The sequence below is a fragment of the Scyliorhinus canicula genome, chromosome 7 (assembly GCF_902713615.1).
Source record: "Scyliorhinus canicula chromosome 7, sScyCan1.1, whole genome shotgun sequence".
NCBI classification, from domain to species: Eukaryota; Metazoa; Chordata; class Chondrichthyes; order Carcharhiniformes; family Scyliorhinidae; genus Scyliorhinus; species Scyliorhinus canicula.
Window position 1 is genome coordinate 18,721,725 of NC_052152.1, and position 18,870 is coordinate 18,740,594.

General features: G+C 48.2%; 1 protein-coding gene across 1 annotated transcript in view; it reads left to right on the forward strand.

Annotated features, from left to right (window-relative positions):
* Positions 1-18,870, forward strand: part of ripk4 (receptor-interacting serine-threonine kinase 4) — a 54,292-nt gene that overhangs the window by 21,020 nt on the left and 14,402 nt on the right. Inside the window, exons 2-4 of the mRNA XM_038801453.1 lie at positions 15,418-15,709; positions 17,645-17,790; positions 18,311-18,360. Coding sequence (XP_038657381.1) covers positions 15,418-15,709; positions 17,645-17,790; positions 18,311-18,360 — 488 coding nt within the window. The remainder of the gene's footprint in view (positions 1-15,417; positions 15,710-17,644; positions 17,791-18,310; positions 18,361-18,870) is intronic.

Genomic DNA, 18,870 nt, shown 5'->3' on the forward strand with positions numbered 1-18,870 from the left:
TGCAAACCATGGGCAAATGTCACCGGGAAAGAATGTCACACAATCAGGTCTCCAAAAACATGCCAAATCAGAGTTGACAATCCGATAGAGGAGATGGGATGCAGCAGAGCATTCCTTTTACTGAGATTGGCAACTTTAGTGCAATTTGGCATCAAATTTGGCACATTCTTGGTGTCGTGTGACTCACTTGGTGATGCACTCGCTAACTGAGCCACAGTGACTCAAGTTTTTTTTTTTACAATGTTCATTTCTATACGCAGGCCAACCTGAGTCACTCGAGCAGATTAGGTTAAGAACAGCAGCCAAAGTTTAACGGGTATGAGTGTGAGATTAGGCGTGTTTGAACGGGAACTATATTTAATGTACATCAGTGGGTGGCTACTTCTTAATAAACTGGTGTGCGTGACAGCTGCTGATTACCAGCTACAGTGCAGCAGGCTAAAAACCAATTAGATGTAACCACGCCGAGGGTTCCACAATGTGCCTAGTGTGCCGGTGGCAATAATTGTGTGTGGGCAAAAAGTGCGCGCGCTTGGCCCCATGCCAAAGTTTAAATGCTCTTTTGTGATGGGGAGGTGTTTTTTATAAATACAGAAGTGAAGTTGATGGGTGACGTGGTTGTTTGACGCTGTCCTGTGCTCCTCGGATCTAAACGCTCAATGTTCAACAACGAGTTGCATTTGCATAGCGCCTTTTATCACACCCAAAACCCCTCATGGCGGGCTACAGGGGGTTTTATCAGACAAAATGTGAGACTGAGCCACATTTAAGAGGTCTGTTGACAGGTGACCAAAGGTGTTTTTTTGTGCAAAGAGGTGGTTTTAAAGAAGTGTCTTAAAGACACTTTATGGAGAAGTTCGGGGAGGGAATTCGAGAGCTGCTAGCCAAGGCAGCTGAAACCGTGGCCACCAATTTTGTTTGGGTGAAAAATGTGTTTCGATGACTACTTTACGCACAAAGGGTTTGTGCAGCAGCATCGAACGTGAATGGCTGATGACAGAAAATAGTCATCGGATGTTGATGGGACAGACATCCTAATGAGTCATTGCCATCACAAGGATGTGCGATCAGCTCGAGGGTATCGTAACCACCAAAGCTGCCAGGGGACCTGGTTTGGGCCTGATAGATGCACCCATCCCCATATGGGTCAGTACTCATTTATATGTATTAGCTCGAGAAATACCACAGTTCATAGAATCTCATAGAGATTATCCAAGTAACGTTTGGAGTGATCAAAGGGACCATAACTGATTGAATAAACCATTTGCAGTTTCACTATACTGGCCATGAGTAGCGAGGCCCGCAAGACTTGGGGCGAGATTTTCCAGCCCCTCCTGCCATCGGGATCTTTCAATCCCGGCGGAGTCGCCTGCACAGCGGTGGGTTCCCCGATGGCTGAACCATACGAAGGATTTTGGCAGGACTAGTAGATCCCACCAGTGATCTACTCATTCGTCGAGGGAAACCAGGCACTTGTGAGGCATGAATGTAACTTGCCACTTTTAGCCCAATCTGGATATTGTCAGGTCTTGTTACATTGGGACATTTACTGCTCAGTATCTAAGAAGTCTAGTTTGAGGAAGGGCATGCTTGCTATTGAGGGTGTCCAGCGAAGGTTCACCAAAATAATTCCGGGATGGCAGAGCTGACAGATGAAAAACGATTGGACTTGTACTCACTGGAGTTTAGAAGAATGAGAGGGGATCTCATAGGAACAAATAAAATCCTGATGGGACCGGACAGGCTAGACGGGGGAAGAATGTTCCCGAAGTGGGGTCGGAAAATCTCAAACATAATCTTTGAAACAAGCGTAGGCGTGTGACTGCCCTTAACATCAAGGCAGCATTTCACCGAGTGTTGAACCCAATGAGTGCGAACAATATTGGCGTCAAAGGGAATGGGGGAGAGATTTTCCATTGTTTGGAGTCACGCCCAGCAGAAAGGGAGATGATTGTGGTTGTTGGAAGTCAATCATCTCAATCCCAGGTCATTACGACAGGAGTTCCTCATGGTAGTCTGAGGCCCAACCGTCTTCAGCTGCTTCATCAGTGACCTTCCTTCCATCATAAAGCCAGGAATGGGTATGGTTGCTGAAGATTGCACAATGTCCAGCACCATTTGCAACGTGGAAACATAGAAACATCGAAAATAGGTGCAGGAGTCGGCCATTTGGCCCTTCGAGCCTGCACCACCATTCAATATGATCTTGGCTGATCATGTCTGTTGGGGGCTGTTTAGCACAGGGTTAAATCGCTGGCTTTGAAAGCAGACCAAGCAGGCCAGCAGCACGGTTCGATTCCCATAACAGCCTCCCTGAACAGGCGCCGGAATGTGGCGACTAGGGGCTTTTCACAGTAACTTCATTTGAAGCCTACTTGTGACAAGCGATTTTCATTTTCATTCATTTCATGCAAATTCAGTATCCCACTCCCGCTTTCTCACCATACCCCTTGATCCCTGTATCTGCAAGGGCCACCTCCAGCTCCCTCTTGAATAGATCCAATGAACTGACCCCAACAGCTTTCTGTGGTGTAGAATTCCAAAAGTTCACAACTCTCTGAGAGAAGATGTTCTTCCTCCTCTCCGTCCTGAATGGCTTCCCCCTTATTCTTAGGCTGTGACCCCTGGTTCTGGATGTTCCCAACATCGGGAACATTCTTCCCCCGTCTAGCCTGTCCGGTCCCATCAGGATTTTATTTGTTCCTATGAGATCCCCTCTCATTCTTCTAAACTCCAGTGAGTACAAGTCCAATCGTTTTTCATCTGTCAGCTCTGCCATCCCGGAATTATTTTGGTGAATCTTCGCTGGACACCCTCCATAGCAAGCATGCCCTTCCTCAAACTAGACTTCTCAGATACTGAGCAGTAAATGTCCCAATGTAACAAGACCTGACAATATCCAGATTGGGCTAAAAGTGGCAAGTTACATTCATGCCTCACAAGTGCCTGGCAATAGCCATCTCCAACAAGAGAGGATCTAGCCATCACAACATGGCATTCAATGGCATTACCTTTGCTGAATCCCCCACATCTTGGGCTAACCATTGACCCAAAACTTTTTTTTTTATTTTTTTATAAATTTAGATTAGCCAATTATTTTTTCCAATTAAGGGGCAATTTAGCCTGGCCAATCCACCTACTCTGCACATTTTTGGGTTGTGGGGGCGAAACCCACGCAGACACGGGGAGAATGTGCAAACTCCACACGGACAGTGACCCAGAGCCGGGATCGAACCTGGGACCTCAGCGCCGTGAGGCAGTTGTGCTAACCACTAGGCCACCGTGCTGCCCATTTGACCCGAAACTTAACTGGACCAGCCATATAAATACTGTGGCTACAAGAGCAGGTAAGTGGCTAGGAGTCCTGCACCAAGCAACTCATCTCCTGACTCCCCAAAGCCTATCCACAGGTCTACAAGATACAAGTCAAGTGTGAAGGAATATTTTCCACTTGCTTGGATGAGTGCAGCTCCAACAATACTGAAGAAACTCAGCACAATCCAGGAAAAGGAAGCCTCTTTGATTGACATCCCATCCACCACTGACACACAACAGTGGCAGCAATGTGTACCGTCCACAAATAACAGTGCAGCAACTCACCCAAGGATCCTTTGACCGCACCTTCCGAACGGTGACCTCCACCAACAAGAACAGCAAGGGCAGCAGAGATGTGGGAACACCACCAGTCGATAGTTCCTCTCCAAGCCACACAGCATTCTGGCATGTAACTATATCATTGTTCCTTCACTGTCGCCAGGCCAAAATCCTCCCTCCCTAACAGCACTGTGGTGTACTGTAAGACATAGGAACAGAATTAGGCCACTCGGCCCAGCAAGTCAGCTCAACCATTTAATTATGTCTGACATTTTTCTCACCCCATTCTCCTGCTTTCTCCTCATAACCCCTGATCCCCTTATTAATCAAGAACTTATCTATCTCAGTCTTAAAGACATTCAGTGATTTGGCCTCCACAGCCTTCTGCGGCAAAGAGTTCCACAGATTCACCACCCTCTGGCTGAAGAAATTCCTCCTCATCTCTGTTTTGAAGGATCGTCCCTTTAGTTTGAGATTGTTCCCTCTGCTTCTAGTTTTTCCTACAAGTGGAAACATCCTCTCCATGGCCACTCTATCCAGGCCTCGCAGTATCCTGTAAATTTCAATAAGATCTCCCCTCATCCTTCTAAACTCCAACGAGTATTGGGGCAGCACGGTAGCATGGTGGTTAGCATAAATGCTTCACAGCTCCAGGGTCCCAGGTTCGATTCCAGGCTGGGTCACTGTCTGTGTGGAGTCTGCACGTCCTCCCCGTGTGTGCGTGGGTTTCCTCCGGGTGCTCCGGTTTCCTCCCACAGTCCAAAGATGTGCGGGTTAGGTGGATTGGCCATGCTAAAATTGCCCGTAGAGTAAGGTTAATGGGGGGATTGTTGGGTTACGGGTATAGGGTGGATACGTGGGTTTGAGTAGGGTGATCATTGCTCGGCACAACATCGAGGGCCGAAGGGCCTGTTCTGTGCTGTACTGTTCTATGTTCTATGTTCTATGAGTACAGACCCAGAGTCCTCAACAGTTCCTCATATGACAAGCTCTTCATTCCAGAGATCAATCTTGTGAACCTCCTCTGGACCCTTTCCAAGGCCAGCACATCCTTCCTTAGATACGGGGCCCAAAACTGCTCACAATTGTCCAAATGGGGTCTGACCAGAGCCTTATACAGCCTCAGAAGAACATCCCTGGTCCTGTATTCTAGCCCTCTCGACATGAATGCTAACATTGCATTTGCCTTCCTAACTGCCGACTGAACCTGCACGTTAATCTTAAGAAAATCATGAACAAGGACCGCCAAATCCCTTTGTGCTTCTGATTTCCGAAGCATTTCCCCATTTAGAAATTAGTCTATGCCTCCATTCCTCTTTCCAAAGTGCATAACCTCACACTTTTCCACATTGTATTCCATCTGCCATTTCTTTGCCCATTCTCCGAGCCTACACCACGCGGATTGCAGCGGTTTAACAAGGCGACTCTCCACCACCTTCTCGGGGGCAATTAGGGATGGGCAATAAATGCTGGCCTAGCCAGCGATGTCCACGTCCAATGAACAAATAAATTAAAAGATAGCTGACTGAAAGCGAGTGGCTATCGGGGCAGATCTGGATGTTGGTGTCCTGCAGATGAATGGTTGAAACGTGTCAACGTAATGCTCAGCGGCTAGACTGTCTTCCTGTTTGGCAGTATTGAGTAGTTACACAACAGCTCTTCGCATTTCACAAACAGAGTTGAACTTTGAAGACCGTTAAAAAGTGGCTGTGAATCTGCTGGATTGTGATTCACTAATGTTAATGGGAGGTATGGTGGCACAGTGGTTAGCACTGCTGCCCCACGGCGCCAAGGATCCAGGTTCAATTCTGGCCTTGGGGTGACTGTCTGTGTGGAGTTTGCACGTTCTCCCCTTGTCTGCATGGGCTTCCTCCGTGGGCTCCTGTACTGCGCACGGTTCACCAATAGCGAAATACAGAGGGGAAAATGAAGATGGCGGAAACCCTGCACTGTTTGGAGGAACAGTCGCCCAGCAATGATTTATTTTCCTGAATTGGACAATTAGGGGCCAGAGGCTGGGCTTGTTGTCCAATTAAGGACAATGGACAGACTGTGGAAGCTGGAGGGCCAATAGCCAGCTGTCCAACTTGGAAAGAGGCGGAGCCTGTCCCTTCAAGTGAGCGAGAGGGTGGGGGAGGGGGACACCTTCACCTTGAGGCCCCCCCGACAGCATTTTATTAAACTTTTCAATTAAGGAATGGCCAAGGTAACCGGGCCACCACTCTGAATGAGAAGTCTCTGGACTCAGCCTCCAGCCAGCATCTGATGATTGACCAATCGCGTACTTTAATCCTGCCTCGATCACACCTCCTGGGGGTGGGTGCGACGCAGAGAAGGGGCAGGGTGGTACGGTAAGCAGGCGTGCTGGCCACTGGTGAATTTTCATGCTCATTAACACTTGTGTTCCCCCCCCCCCACCCCGATGGAGGTGTAAATTCTGCCCCGATACTCTGCTTTGTGCCCCAAACTCTGTTCCCCATCGACCGACTCCACCTCTTCTCCCTGTCAGCTGGCTGAGACTGATCAACTCTTCCTGGCCGTGGGGCCATATTTAACCTCCTTTCCTTTTAAATCACCTTCAGCCCCACAACGCTCCGAGATAACCGCATTCCTCTAATTCTGGCTTCTCGAGCATTCCAGATTTTAATTGCTCCGTTATTGACAGCTGTGGCCCAGGCCCGAAGCTCTGGAATTCCCTCCCTACATCTCTCTGCCTCCCTACCTCACTTTCCTCCTTTAGGGCACTTCTTCAAACCTCCATTTTTGACCAAGGTTTTGATTATCTGCCCCAATCTCTCCTTCTGTGGCTTGGTGTATAATGTCGCTTCAAAATGTTCCTGTGAAGTGCTGTTAATTCGGACATTTCATGACATAACATACAAATGAGGAGGAGGCCACTCGGCCCCTCGAGCCTGCTCCATCATTCAATAAGATCAAGGCTAATCTGACTGTGGCCTCAACCCCACTTTCCCATCTGCCTCGATAACCTTTCACCCCCTTGCTTCTTAACACCCTATTTATCCCTGCTTCAAAAATATTCAAAGACTCTGCTCCCGCTTGAGGAAGAGAGTTCCAGAGACTCTCAGCTCTCTGAGAGAAACAAAATTCTCCACAGCCCTGTCCTAAATGGGTGACCCCTTGGGCGGGATTCTCTCAGTCCGGGGCCAGGCCGGCGAATCCCCACGACCGGCGCAAATCGAGCCCCACCATCCCGACGCCGGCACACAATTATCCGCAGTTGGCGCCGGCATGGATGGCGCGGTGCTGGTCGGGGGCCGCTCTACGGGATGGGCCGAGCGGCCGTCGTAAAAATTCCGAGTCCCGCCGGCGCCCACGCCTGCTGTCAGCCGGCGGGAACTCGGCGTGGAAGGGCCGGGGGGAGGGGGTGTCCAACCCCTGGGAGGGCACGACAACGCGGAGGGCATCCGATATGGCCTGACCCGCGATCGGGGCCCACCGATTGTCGGGCAGGCCTCTCTAGCTGGGGGCCTCCTTTCTTCCGTGCCGGCCCCTGTAGCCCTGCGCCATGTTGCGTCAGGGCCGGCGCGTCGAAGGGAGCCGCTGCGCATGCGCGCGTTGGCGCCGGTGCCACTGCGCATGCGTGGATCCGGCGGTGCCCAGTTGACGCCGGGATCAGCAGCTGGAGCTGCAGCAGTGCCGTGCTGGCCCCCTGTAGGGGCCAGAATTGCTGATCCTGAGGCTGTGTTGACGCCTTCGGAAAACAAGACGGCGTCAACACTTAGCCTCAGGATCACAGAATCCCGCCCAACAGTGGCCCCCTTGTTCTGGATTCTTCAGCCAAAGGAAACACCCTCTCCACGTCCACCCTGTCAAGACCCTTCAGGATCTTAAATGTTTCAATAAAGTTGCCTCTTACTCTTTGAAACATAAAGATGTATGAATATACATGTGAGTTGTTGGTGGGGGAAAAGTGCCGATTGGAAACCAGGTCCTGACTGAGCTTACATGGGAGCAAATTATGGGAAGAGATGTGAAATATGAGCATTAAACCGGATGTTCCCTCTGAAAAGAAATGGAAACGTAAACAGGCCTCTGAATAAAAGGAACTGAGGTATTGTGTAAACACTAGGACCTTTGATTGAGTGAGCATTAACTCTCCGACAAATGAAAAGAGTCTCAATTTCACAGGAATGCCGTTATGTTTGAGGTGCAAATCACAGGGCATCTGGAACCGTCACCCAAGCACTCTTCAGCAGAGCTGGAGTGATAGACTTCGGGATGGCAGGAAGCCTGGATTATTTATTACTCCCCAGCCCAAGGGCAGGGTTACCAACTGTGATTAAATGTATTTCTGGAGGTCCCCCCCCCCCCCCCACCCCGCACCCGCCATTAGTCAGCCCACACACCCATCGTGTGACGCATTGACTTCCTACACCAAATCAAAAGCAGAAAACACAACCATGGTCAGCCAGACAGTCTTCAACCCTCCCCACCCTGTTCAATGTTTTTGTATCTGGTAAAGAGAAGTGTTTGAAGACTGTTGTTTTTTTTAAAAATAAAACAACCTTTTTTTTAATGTCCCCATGGTTTTTCTCCAGGGCTGCACGCAGCAGTGCCCTGGAGATGGATCTTCCAATTTCTGGAGACTCCGGGCTAATCCTGGAGGAATGGCAGTCCTCCGGCTCTGGGGCTAGTGGAAGCTTCGGGTGAGATTTGTTAGCTGAACACTGCAGCGGGGATGGATTGTGATTGTCTGGCCAGTACACCTCGATTTTCACCTGAATAGGCCAAGCCGTACTGCATTGACATAAAAACAGAAGAGGGTGGAAATAGGCAGCAGGTTAGGCTGCATCTGTAGAGAGAGAGAAAACGGTTTCAGTTCGATGACCTTTCATCAGAACGTTGGCAGTTGTGTAAGACGGGGGGGGGGGGGGGGGGGGGGGGGGGGTGGACGGCACGGTGGCACAGTGGTTAGCACTGCTGTCTCACAGCTCCAGCGACCCGGGTTCAATTCCAGCCTCTGGTGACTGTCAGTCTGGAGTTTGCATTTTCGACCCATGACTGTGTGGGTTTCCTCCGGGTGCTCCAGTTTCCTCCCACAGTCCAAAGATGTGCATATTGGACATGCTAAATGTCCAAAAGGTTAGGTGGGGTTACGGAAATAGGGTCGAAGTGTGGGCCTAGGTAGGATGGGATGCTCTTTCCGTGGGTCGGGGCAGACACGATGGGCTGATTGGCCTCCTTCTGCACTGCAGAGATTCTTTGACTCTATTTTCGTATTTATATGATGTACAATATAGAACATAGAACAGTACAGCACAGAACAGGCCCTCGATGTTGTGCCGAGCAATGATCACCCTACTCAAACCCACGTATCCACCCTATACCCGTAACCCAACAATCCCCCCCCCCCAACCTTACTTTTAGGACACTACGGGCAATTTAGCATGGCCAATCCACCTAACCCGCACATCTTTGGACTGTGGGAGGAAACCGGAGCACCCGGAGGAAACCCACGCACACAGGGGGAGGACGTGCAGACTCCGCACAGACAGTGACCCAGCCGGGAACTGAACCTGGGACCCTGGAGCTGTGAAGCATTTATGCTAACCACCATGCTACCGTGCTGCCCCAAATATGGGTATGTTTTCTTTGTAATGTTCTTTGATATTCAGCCTCAAAGGAAATGGGGAGAAGACAGGGTGTAATAGGTGGGAGGAGAGAGATTGTTCTCTGCCGGGTACCAATAGGGAGGTAAGACCTTTTTGTATTCTGTGATTGGTCCCTCTGTAGTGCTGTAACAGCGTTCCTTGGCATTAGACTCAGAACACTCGACCCTATTGTCCCAGTGTGACATTCCCATTTCCTCCAAGAGTCACTTTGTATCTGACCACCATTTTGGCTCATTTTGCTGCATCGCAAATGTTGGAGCGTAAGTGTGAGAGGAGATTTGACTTTCCGAACTGCCTTGTGTTGAATTAAAATCCAGCAAGTTGATATTCTATTTGTATTTTTTGTAAATGTGATGTTCACCTAGGTGAGTTTTTTAAAAGTCTTGTTTAACGGGGAGGGGGGGGGGGGGATACTTGCATGAAGCAGTTCATAGAAAAATAACTCGGTTCACTTCTGCACGGGATAAAGGGGGTTGTCTTGTGAGGAAAGATTGAGCAGGTTGGCCATTGAATGAGAGGTGATCTTGCTGAGGTTCATACGATTCTGAGGTTCATACGATTGACATGGTAATGCTGAGATGATGCTTTCCCTTGTGGGGGAATCTAGAACTAGGCGACACAGTTTCAAACTAAGATATCTTCCATTTAAGGTGGGGATGAGGAGGAATTTCATCTCTCTGGGCGGTCATTAATCTTTAGAATTCTTTTTTCCGGAGAGCAGTGGAGGCTGGATCATTGGATGTATTCCAAGGTTGATCAACACAGGAATCCAGGGCTATCTGGGGCAGGCAGGAGATGGAGTTCAGGCCACCACAATCAGATAAGCTGTGATCTTATTGAAGAGAGGAACAGGCTGGAGGGTCCAAATCATAGAATATACAGTGCGGAATGTCTGCACCAGCCCTTGGAAAGAGCACGCTACTAAGCCCATACCTCTACCCTATCCCCGTAACCCAGTAACCCCACCCAACCCAACCATTTTGGACACTAAGGGCATGGCCAATCCACCTAACCTGCGCATCTTTGGACTGTGGGAGGAAACCGGAGCACCCGGAGGAAACCCACGGGGAGAAAGTGCAAACTCCTCACAGTGACCGAAGCCGGGAATCGAACCTGGGACCCGGGAGCTGTGAAGCAACTGTGCTAACCACTGTGCTGCCACGACCTTCTCCTTCTAATACTTATGTTCTCATGTTCATAAGCTGGATCACGGGGTGCTTCCAATGTCAGACACCCTGATCGAGATCTTCCGGCTGTTCACATGGGCAGGATCTTCCGGCCACGCCGACGGTGCACCCCCGCTACATATTTCCCGGCGGCGTGGGGTGGATTCAATGGGAAATCCCATTGACGGCGGCCAATGACGGGCTGCCTCCTGCCACCGAGAATCACGACGCGCGGGGAGGCCAGGGAATTTCGCCCCTTATCTCGGGCATCATGAACACCTTGATCGGGTAAAATAGAAAAGCCCTTCAATTCTGCTCAAGCAGTGTACTTTAACCAAATCTTCAGAAGATGATTTGTCTGAGATAGTTCAGTCATCATGTGGTCTTTGTTATGGGCCAGAGTTTAGAGAACCCCAAAGTGTATCATGGAGTTCACCTGACCCACGACTTTTACTAGATTGGCGCATGGGCGGCACACGGCCCACTCTACAGGTGTGGTGCAGCAGACATCTAACAATAATTTTTAAAGGAAAACAATGTTTATTCTATGAACTCAAGTTAACCTTTTTAAAACATACAGTGAACATCTTAGCAACCATCAATTCAAATACAACCCCCAAAGAATACAAAGTAGTCCTTAAACTTTCCTTTTAACATCCAAAGGATATAAAAAAACTTTTTAACAGAAGCACATCAGGTTTAAATTCACTACTGAGAACAGTTATCACTCTGAATTCACCAAATGGTCAAGAGATAGTCTTTGCATGGCAGAGAGAACAACATTACACCTTTTTTGGCTGACTGCAGCTCCAACACTGAAACAAAACCAAAAGACACCGACACACCCAAGCTTTTCTCAAAGTGAAACTAAAAAGTAGAGCCAGATCTCAGCTCCACCCACACTCTGACATCACTGCAGTAACTTGAGCAGACAAACATTTCTTAAAGTGACATTCTCATGACATCTTTCTGAATAGAGGCTGCAAACCTAATGCCAGAGGAGGGTCTGTTTTGTGCTGAGGTGTCCAGATGGACTGTAAGTATCCGATCTCCTTCCACACGGGACCCTTACTGTTGGCACCCTAGAAACCTTTATTCCGTTATTATTCTGGACTGGATATGAACCCAGGCTCCACATGTGAAAAGAGTTGACGGACTTGAAAGTGTTGGTCGTAGGTGACCAGGTTGACTTTGGTTGTTGACCCTTGTCAAATGTGAAATGCTGCAGAGTTGAATGTTTGCTTTAAGAGATTAGCTCAATATGCTTGATATTTCCTTATTCTCTTTTAACGAGGAATTGAAAAGATCTCTGTCCTTTACCATGCGGTAGTAAATAGGGCATTGAGATCTTTGCAGGTGCAGGTTTGAGCGCTACTTCAAAGAGCGAGTTGCAAATGTCACTGTGATTGTTCTTGATCATATATATTGTGTGTTAAACAAGGAACCTGCATCCCTTTTCAAGCAATAAATAGCACACTCACTGTTTAACAATTTACCCACATCACAGCAAAATACATACTAATGTGCAAGGGAATGACTGCAACAATATTTCCATGATATTCTGGAACAAATGGATCTGTCGATCGTACAGAACTGGTTGTGTACAAGACATTGAAGGCTTCCAGATTCTGTGCTGACGGGCCTGCTGATAATGTGATGAGTTTATATTTGACCCTTTTTACCTGGAATACTGAGATGTAGTTGCTCTGAATGTTTTTTGTTTAATGTGGCAATCTTGGAAGTCTAAATTCCCTGACTGGCTCCAGACAGTCTCTGAATTAACTCAACCAAACGTACTGTTCTGGCTCAATAGTTTATCCCCAAGATGTGATTCAGGTATGAAAGTGTGTGAAGATCGAAAATCTTTATTCGCAAAAGTTATGTGCAATTCGGTGCTTATTAAAATTTATTGCGACTCAAGGGGCCAATTCTTTATACCCTTGGAAATGGTCATCTTTCTAAACTGTCCCATGACACCTCACCAAAGTAACTAACTATTCATCAGGTTCGATTGCAGATGGAGAACCCCAACACTGAGCATTCCATACGTTCCTAATCATTTAGCAATGGGGCTGATTAGATAGTGATCAGGTAGCTTTCTCTTTCATTTCCTCTTGAACTTGAGGTGAAGGAGCCAATCCTAGCATGGCAACCGTTACTCCCACACAGGTCGAGAATAGAATCTGAAACTCTCTCAACGCTGAGCTGCACGGCACTTGACCTAGTAAATCATTAGTTACATTCACTGTAGCAGAATGGTTTTTACATTAGCCAAAGTCCGAGTTCAATACTTGGCTGAGGTTGCATTATCTTGTTTAATGTGCAGCTTGGAGACGCACGTGTTCAGGCACTTTCCCCTCTGACGTGCAACATTGTGCATTACAACTGAACTAGTGTCAGCAAATTAATTTGATTCATTCCAACTCATTTTTTTTCTCGTGACCTTTGCTGGATAGCGTAAGTGTGCCCCCCCCCCCCCCCCCCCCCCCCCCCCCTCACCACCACCAACCCCCACTGGAATACATAAACCATAGTAAGCTATTTCCCTCTTTGAGCACTCCACCATTCAATGAGATCATGGCTGAGCTGCATCGTTAACATTTTTCTCACCCTCGCCTTCATATTTTAATCGATCTCTGTTTTGAAATTTCCACTTGAGCCCCAGTCTCAACATCTTTTTGAGGGTTTCCAGATTTCCACTATCTTTCGTGTGGAGAAGTGCTACTTGATATTACCCCTGAATGGCTCAGCTCTTAAGTTGTAGGCTGCAGAATGGCACAGTGGTTAGCACGGCTGCCTTGCAGCGCCAGGGATCCGGGTTCAATTCTGAGATCGGGTGACTGTCTGTGCGGAGGCTGCACGTTCTCCCTGTGAGTTTCCTCCGGTTGCTCTGGTTTCCTCCCACAGTCCAAAGGTTAGGTGGATTGGCCATGCTAAAATTGATCCTCAGGGCCCGAACTTTTGGCCACGCTGCACACGGAAAAGCATCTCGCTGTGGCGCAGCGTGGCCAGTGAAAGCGGGGACACCCCGCTTTCGGGATCTACCCGGCTCGCAGCGCCTCGCAAGATTCAATGCAATCAGTTTTTGGCAAATCTGCACTTCAAAACGAGACAGTAAGCCTCACTCTAATGTGCAGATTCCCGAGGTACCTGAGGCTCTGGGGTTCAATCCCTTCAACTCGGGGACTTCGGGCGAGTGCCGTTTGGTACTGGTACCCAAAAAAGGGGACCAGCTGGAATGGCATTCGTCGGGGTCTCCAAGGAGGCCCACCCACTGCATGGCATTTGGGAAGAGTGATGCCCTGGCACTCACCTGGGTACTCTGGCAGTGCCACTTTGGCACCCTGGCACTTTCAGTCTGCCACCCTGACAATGCCACCTGGGTGCCAGTCTGACACTGCCAAGTTGCCCAGGTGGCACTGCCAAGGTGCCATGTTGACATGTTTTGCGCGTAATCGGGCTGGGGTTTCCCGGTGTGGGTGATGCAGGGCGAGTGGTCTAGGGGACCCGCCACGTTGCGCTCGGGCTGGGGTGAGGTTGGGGATATTTTCCGGGGTCTTGGAAATCGGAACACCATTTAAAAATGGCATCCCGATCGCTCGCTACAACGGGGAGTTCCGACAAGCGGAGCTCCCCATTGTGAAAAAACGGGGCTATGTGCGGCCTCGTCCCGTTTAGGCCCCTTATTTAAAGCGAGTCACGTTGAATAGCCACAAATGTCTCGGCACTGCTACACGCACTCGTCCAGAGAGTCTGTTCCCTTTTGGGAAGATCACGCCCTGTGTGTCCAAAAGGTCAGGTGGGGTTACAGGGCTAGGAAAGAAGGCATGGGTCTGGGAAGGGTGCCCTTTGGAGGGTCAGTATAGACTTGATGGACTGAATGGCCTCCTTCCTCACTGTAGGGATTCTATGACTCTACCCATTTGGTCTGTTTCTGTCTGTCTGTCTCTCTCTCTTTGCCTGTCTCGCTCTCTCTGTCTGTCTCTCTCTATCTCTCTCTCTCTAAAGATATATATATCGAATCCTTTATTCATCTTAAATAGTTCAATTGAAGATCATCCTAAGATTAGTCATAAGCCTGTCATAAGTTAACCCTCTCAGCCCAAAGTCATTCTGCTGAATCTACGCTGCACCAATCCCCAGGGTCATTAGATATTTTTCTTTTGGCAAGGCCAGCATTTATTGCCCATCCCTTACTGAAGTTGCTGGCCATTTAGAGGGTGGTTAAAAATGGGCCACATTGCAGTGGATGTGGAGTTGCAGGGCTGGCAAATTGCAAATAGTGGACCAATTGTGTTTTTCCAACGGTTGCTGATAGCTGTCACATCTTTATATTTCATACTTTTATTCACATAACTTTATATTAGCCCTGCGGATATGGGGCCAGAGGAGGAGGCATGTAGGGGAGGTGGGTGCGTCTGTCTGGGCTCCAATATGTGATAACTATCGATTTGCCCCTGGGAACATGGGTGGGGGGTTTCAAAACTGGGCAGCAGGGTAGCATGGTGGTTAGCATAAATGCTTCACAGCTCCAGGGTCCCAGGTTCGATTCCCGGCTGGGTCACTGTCTGTGTGGAGTCTGCACGTCCTCCCCCTGTGTGCGTGGGTTTCCTCCGGGTGCTCCGGTTTCCTCCCACAGTCCAAAGATGTGCGGGTTAGGTGGATTGGCCATGCTAAATTGCCCGTAGTGTCTTAATAAAAGTAAGGTTAAGGGGGGGGTTGTTGGGTTACGGGTATAGGGTGGATGCGTGGGTTTGAGTAGGGTGATCATGGCTCGGCACAACATTGAGGGCCGAAGGGCCTGTTCTGTGCTGTACTGTTCTATGTTCTATGTTCTAATCGCAAACTAACGAAAAGCAGGTACATTGCGGCAAAAGTACAAATCAAAGTAAGCAAATTTGTATTGATCTCTGAATGACTTTGTCTGAAAGAAAGGAACGACCGTCTTCTTCCATCACACCTCTTCCAAGTGCTACTCCAATGCCAGATCAGCATTGTAGTTTGTTTCCACTTTGTTTTTGCAGAGAGAATGCAGAGCTGCTGGATGAAGCCAAGAAGATGGAAATGGCAAAGTTCCGTTACATCCTCCCCGTGTATGGGATTTGCAAGGATCCAGTGGGACTCGTCATGGAGTACATGGAGACTGGATCCCTGGAAAAACTGCTGGCCTCGGAGGTGTTACCATGGGAACTGCGTTTCCGCATCATCCATGAGACGGCGGTGGGCATGAATTTTCTTCACTGCATGTCCCCACCCTTACTGCATCTGGATCTGAAGCCTGCAAACATTCTGCTGGATGCACACCACCATGTGAAGGTAAGGCATAAAAATCTTAGGAGAATAGTTGCATTTATTGCTTTTGCCTAACTTTCCCCCTCCCCCCACAACATTCTCCTCCCCCTCCCACTGTGCAACCCAATCCCAATCTTGCTTCTTTTCCTGCTGTGTGATCCAACCCCCCTGTGTGAAAGCCTCTGATTGGTTAGTGTGCACAATTCTCTCTCCATTGTTTGGTCTCTGCTCTTCATTTTCCCCAGTGAGAACGCGTTTGTGGGTGATAGTTATCTAAATACATGCAGCACAAGAATTGGGCCATTGTGCTTGTGTTGGCTTTTGGAATGGGCCTATTTGAGAAAACCCTGTCATTTCCATCTTGTTCCTTCGTCCTAAAAATAATTCCTTTTCAAGTCCATAATCAATTGGGGCTTTGGAAGTTACTGAATCTGCTTCCATCACCTTTTAAAAGCTGTGCTCTCCAGATCTCACTATGGTTAAAAATCAATACACTTCCATTTCCCCAATGGTCATTTTGTCAAGTACCTTAAATCTGTCCGCTCTGGGTACTGACCTTCCAAAGTTCCTCCTTAATGACTCTATCAAAACTCTCCATTAAATCTCCACTTAATCTTATCTGATCTTAAGAAAACCGAATCCAGCTTCTCCTCGTCCTGACCAAGTCCCAGAATTCTGTGGCATATTGCGCCTTCACATTATTACTTGAAAACGTTCTCTAATTGTTTTGACTTCCCATGGTTCGATCCTGGCCCCGGGTCACTGTCCCTGTGGAGTTTGCACATTCTCCCCGTGTCTGCGTGGGTCTCACCCCAACAGCCCAAAAGATGTGCCCTTCATCGCTGACCTACGCTGGCTGCTGGAGTTTGCAGGGTTTAGCCTTTGAAATTCTCATCCCTCCGAGGCCTCACCCCTCCCTGTTTCTGTAATCTCCTCTCGCATCATAGCCCTCGGAGATATCTGTGCTCATCTAATTCTGGCCCTCTTGAGCATCCTTGATTTTAATTGCTCTACTCTTGGTGGCTTTGCTTCCAGCTGCCCATAGGCCCCAAGTGCCTGGAATTCCACCTCTCACCCTGTCTGCCCCTGTACCTTGCTTTCCTCCTCTTTGACGAAGCTTTTAGTTATTTGCCCCAGTATCCCCTGTACGGACTTGATTTGATTTGATTAATTGTCACATGTACCGAAGTACCGTGAAAAGTATTTTTCTGCGGCCAAGGGCAGTACGGTAGCACAGTGGTTAGCACAGTTACTTCACAGATCCAGGTTCCCAGGTTCGATTCCCGGCTTGGGTCACTGTCTGTGCGGAGTCTGCATGTTCTCCCCGTGTCTGCGTGCGTTTCCTCCGGGTGCTCCGGTTTCCTCCCACAGTCCAAAGTTGTGCAGGTTAGGTCAATTGGCCATGATAAATTGCCCTTAGTGTCTAAAAACATTAGGTGGGGTTACTGGGTTACGGGGATAGGGTGGAGGTGTGGGCTTAAGTAGGATGCTCCATCCAAGGACTGGTGCAGACTCAATGGGCCGAATGGCCTCCTTCTGCACTGTAAATTCTATGATCTATGATACAGTAAGTACATAGTAGACAAAAAAGAATAATCGACAGAGTACATCGACAAATAGTGATTAGTTACAGTGCGGAACAAGGAGCCAAACAAAGCAAATACATGAGCAAGAGCAGCATAGGGCGTCGTGAATAGTGTTCTTACAGGGAACAGATCAGTCTGAGGGAGATTCGTTGAGGAGCTTAGTAGCGGTGGGGAAGAAGCTGTTCCTATGTCTGGATGTGAAGGTCTTCAAACTTCTATATTTTCTGCCTGATGGAAGGGTCTGGAAGAAGCCAACGCCTGGGTGTGAGGGTGTGATATTTTGCTTTGAAATGTGCAAATGAAGCACCTGGGCACTATGTTAAAAGCAATCTATAAGTACATGTTGTTGTAAATTAACCTTTTCTCTGTATAGATCTCAGACTTTGGACTGGCGAGGTGGAATGGATTGGCCAACACGCAAGACATTAGCATGGATGGTTTCTGTGGTACAATTGCGTACCTGCCTCCAGAGCGTTTACGACAGAAGAGGAATTCTGACATTAAGCACGATGTATACAGGTTAGATACTTTCTTCCTCCGCCAATAATAAAGGCTGGTAACTTTTTTTTTTAAATGCTGCGGGGTGGCAGAAGATGGCACTTCTGTTGGGGCCACTATTTTGGTTTGGTCGCAGGTGAGTTGAGCGTGTGGTGTTTGGACCTTATTCTCCAACGCCTGCCTTCAGCCAAAAGAGGTTATCTTAAAAAAAAATCCAGACTATTTTCAGAGCTGCAATTAGTCCTCTGCGAACCTCAACACAAATTCGCCAAGTGTTTTCTCTGCGAGCAACTGGGTCAATCTTATTCCGTAAATGCCCTCGTTTCAAATGAAACGCAAGTGGAATTTAAAATACTGTGCATCGGTGAGAGTTGCTGGTTCGGAGTATTCCATGATGAGATGTCATGCTGGTGCAGCTAGCTGGAGGTGTTAATATGCCCCATATGATTTAAAAGATCTGTTACCACCTTCAATGTCAATTTTCTCTTCATCACTTCTCTTCGATAATTTAACATCTCTGTGTTTCTCTTTCCTGTTGCAGTTTTTCCATTGTCATCTGGGGGATTTTAACACAGAAGAAACCGTTTGCAGGTACGTGCAGTGATGAGTTCTCTCTTCCCATGGATGTATCTGCAGTTGAAAGAATTTTCCTCTGCCAGCAGACACACGCCATTTATTCCGCTCTGTCCTGTGACAGCCAGATTGCCGTCTTTGCAAACAGCATGTTGGAAAGTTAATTTCAGGATCTGTGCTCTGACTGATGGCTCCTCCTTTCTTGAGATGAGGCCCTGTTCTGGCTCCTATTTTGTTCCTCCTTCATAACAATGACCTTCCCCAATGTGTATTCAACCTGTCTACTGATGGTTCCACTCTGGTCATTAACTTCCTTTAGAATGCAGCCAGCCTTCATTCCTCTTGCAATGCAATTTTTAAAAAAAAATATTGGAATGTGAGCTATGTTTACTATGCATTGCTGGTTTTCCTGAGAAGCTGGTGGTGGTGTCCTTGTTCTTGATAGTGATCCAGCGCAATGTCTTTACAACACAGTACCTTGCTGACCCACTTGGATAGTCTTTACCACATTGGAGACAGTCGAGTCAA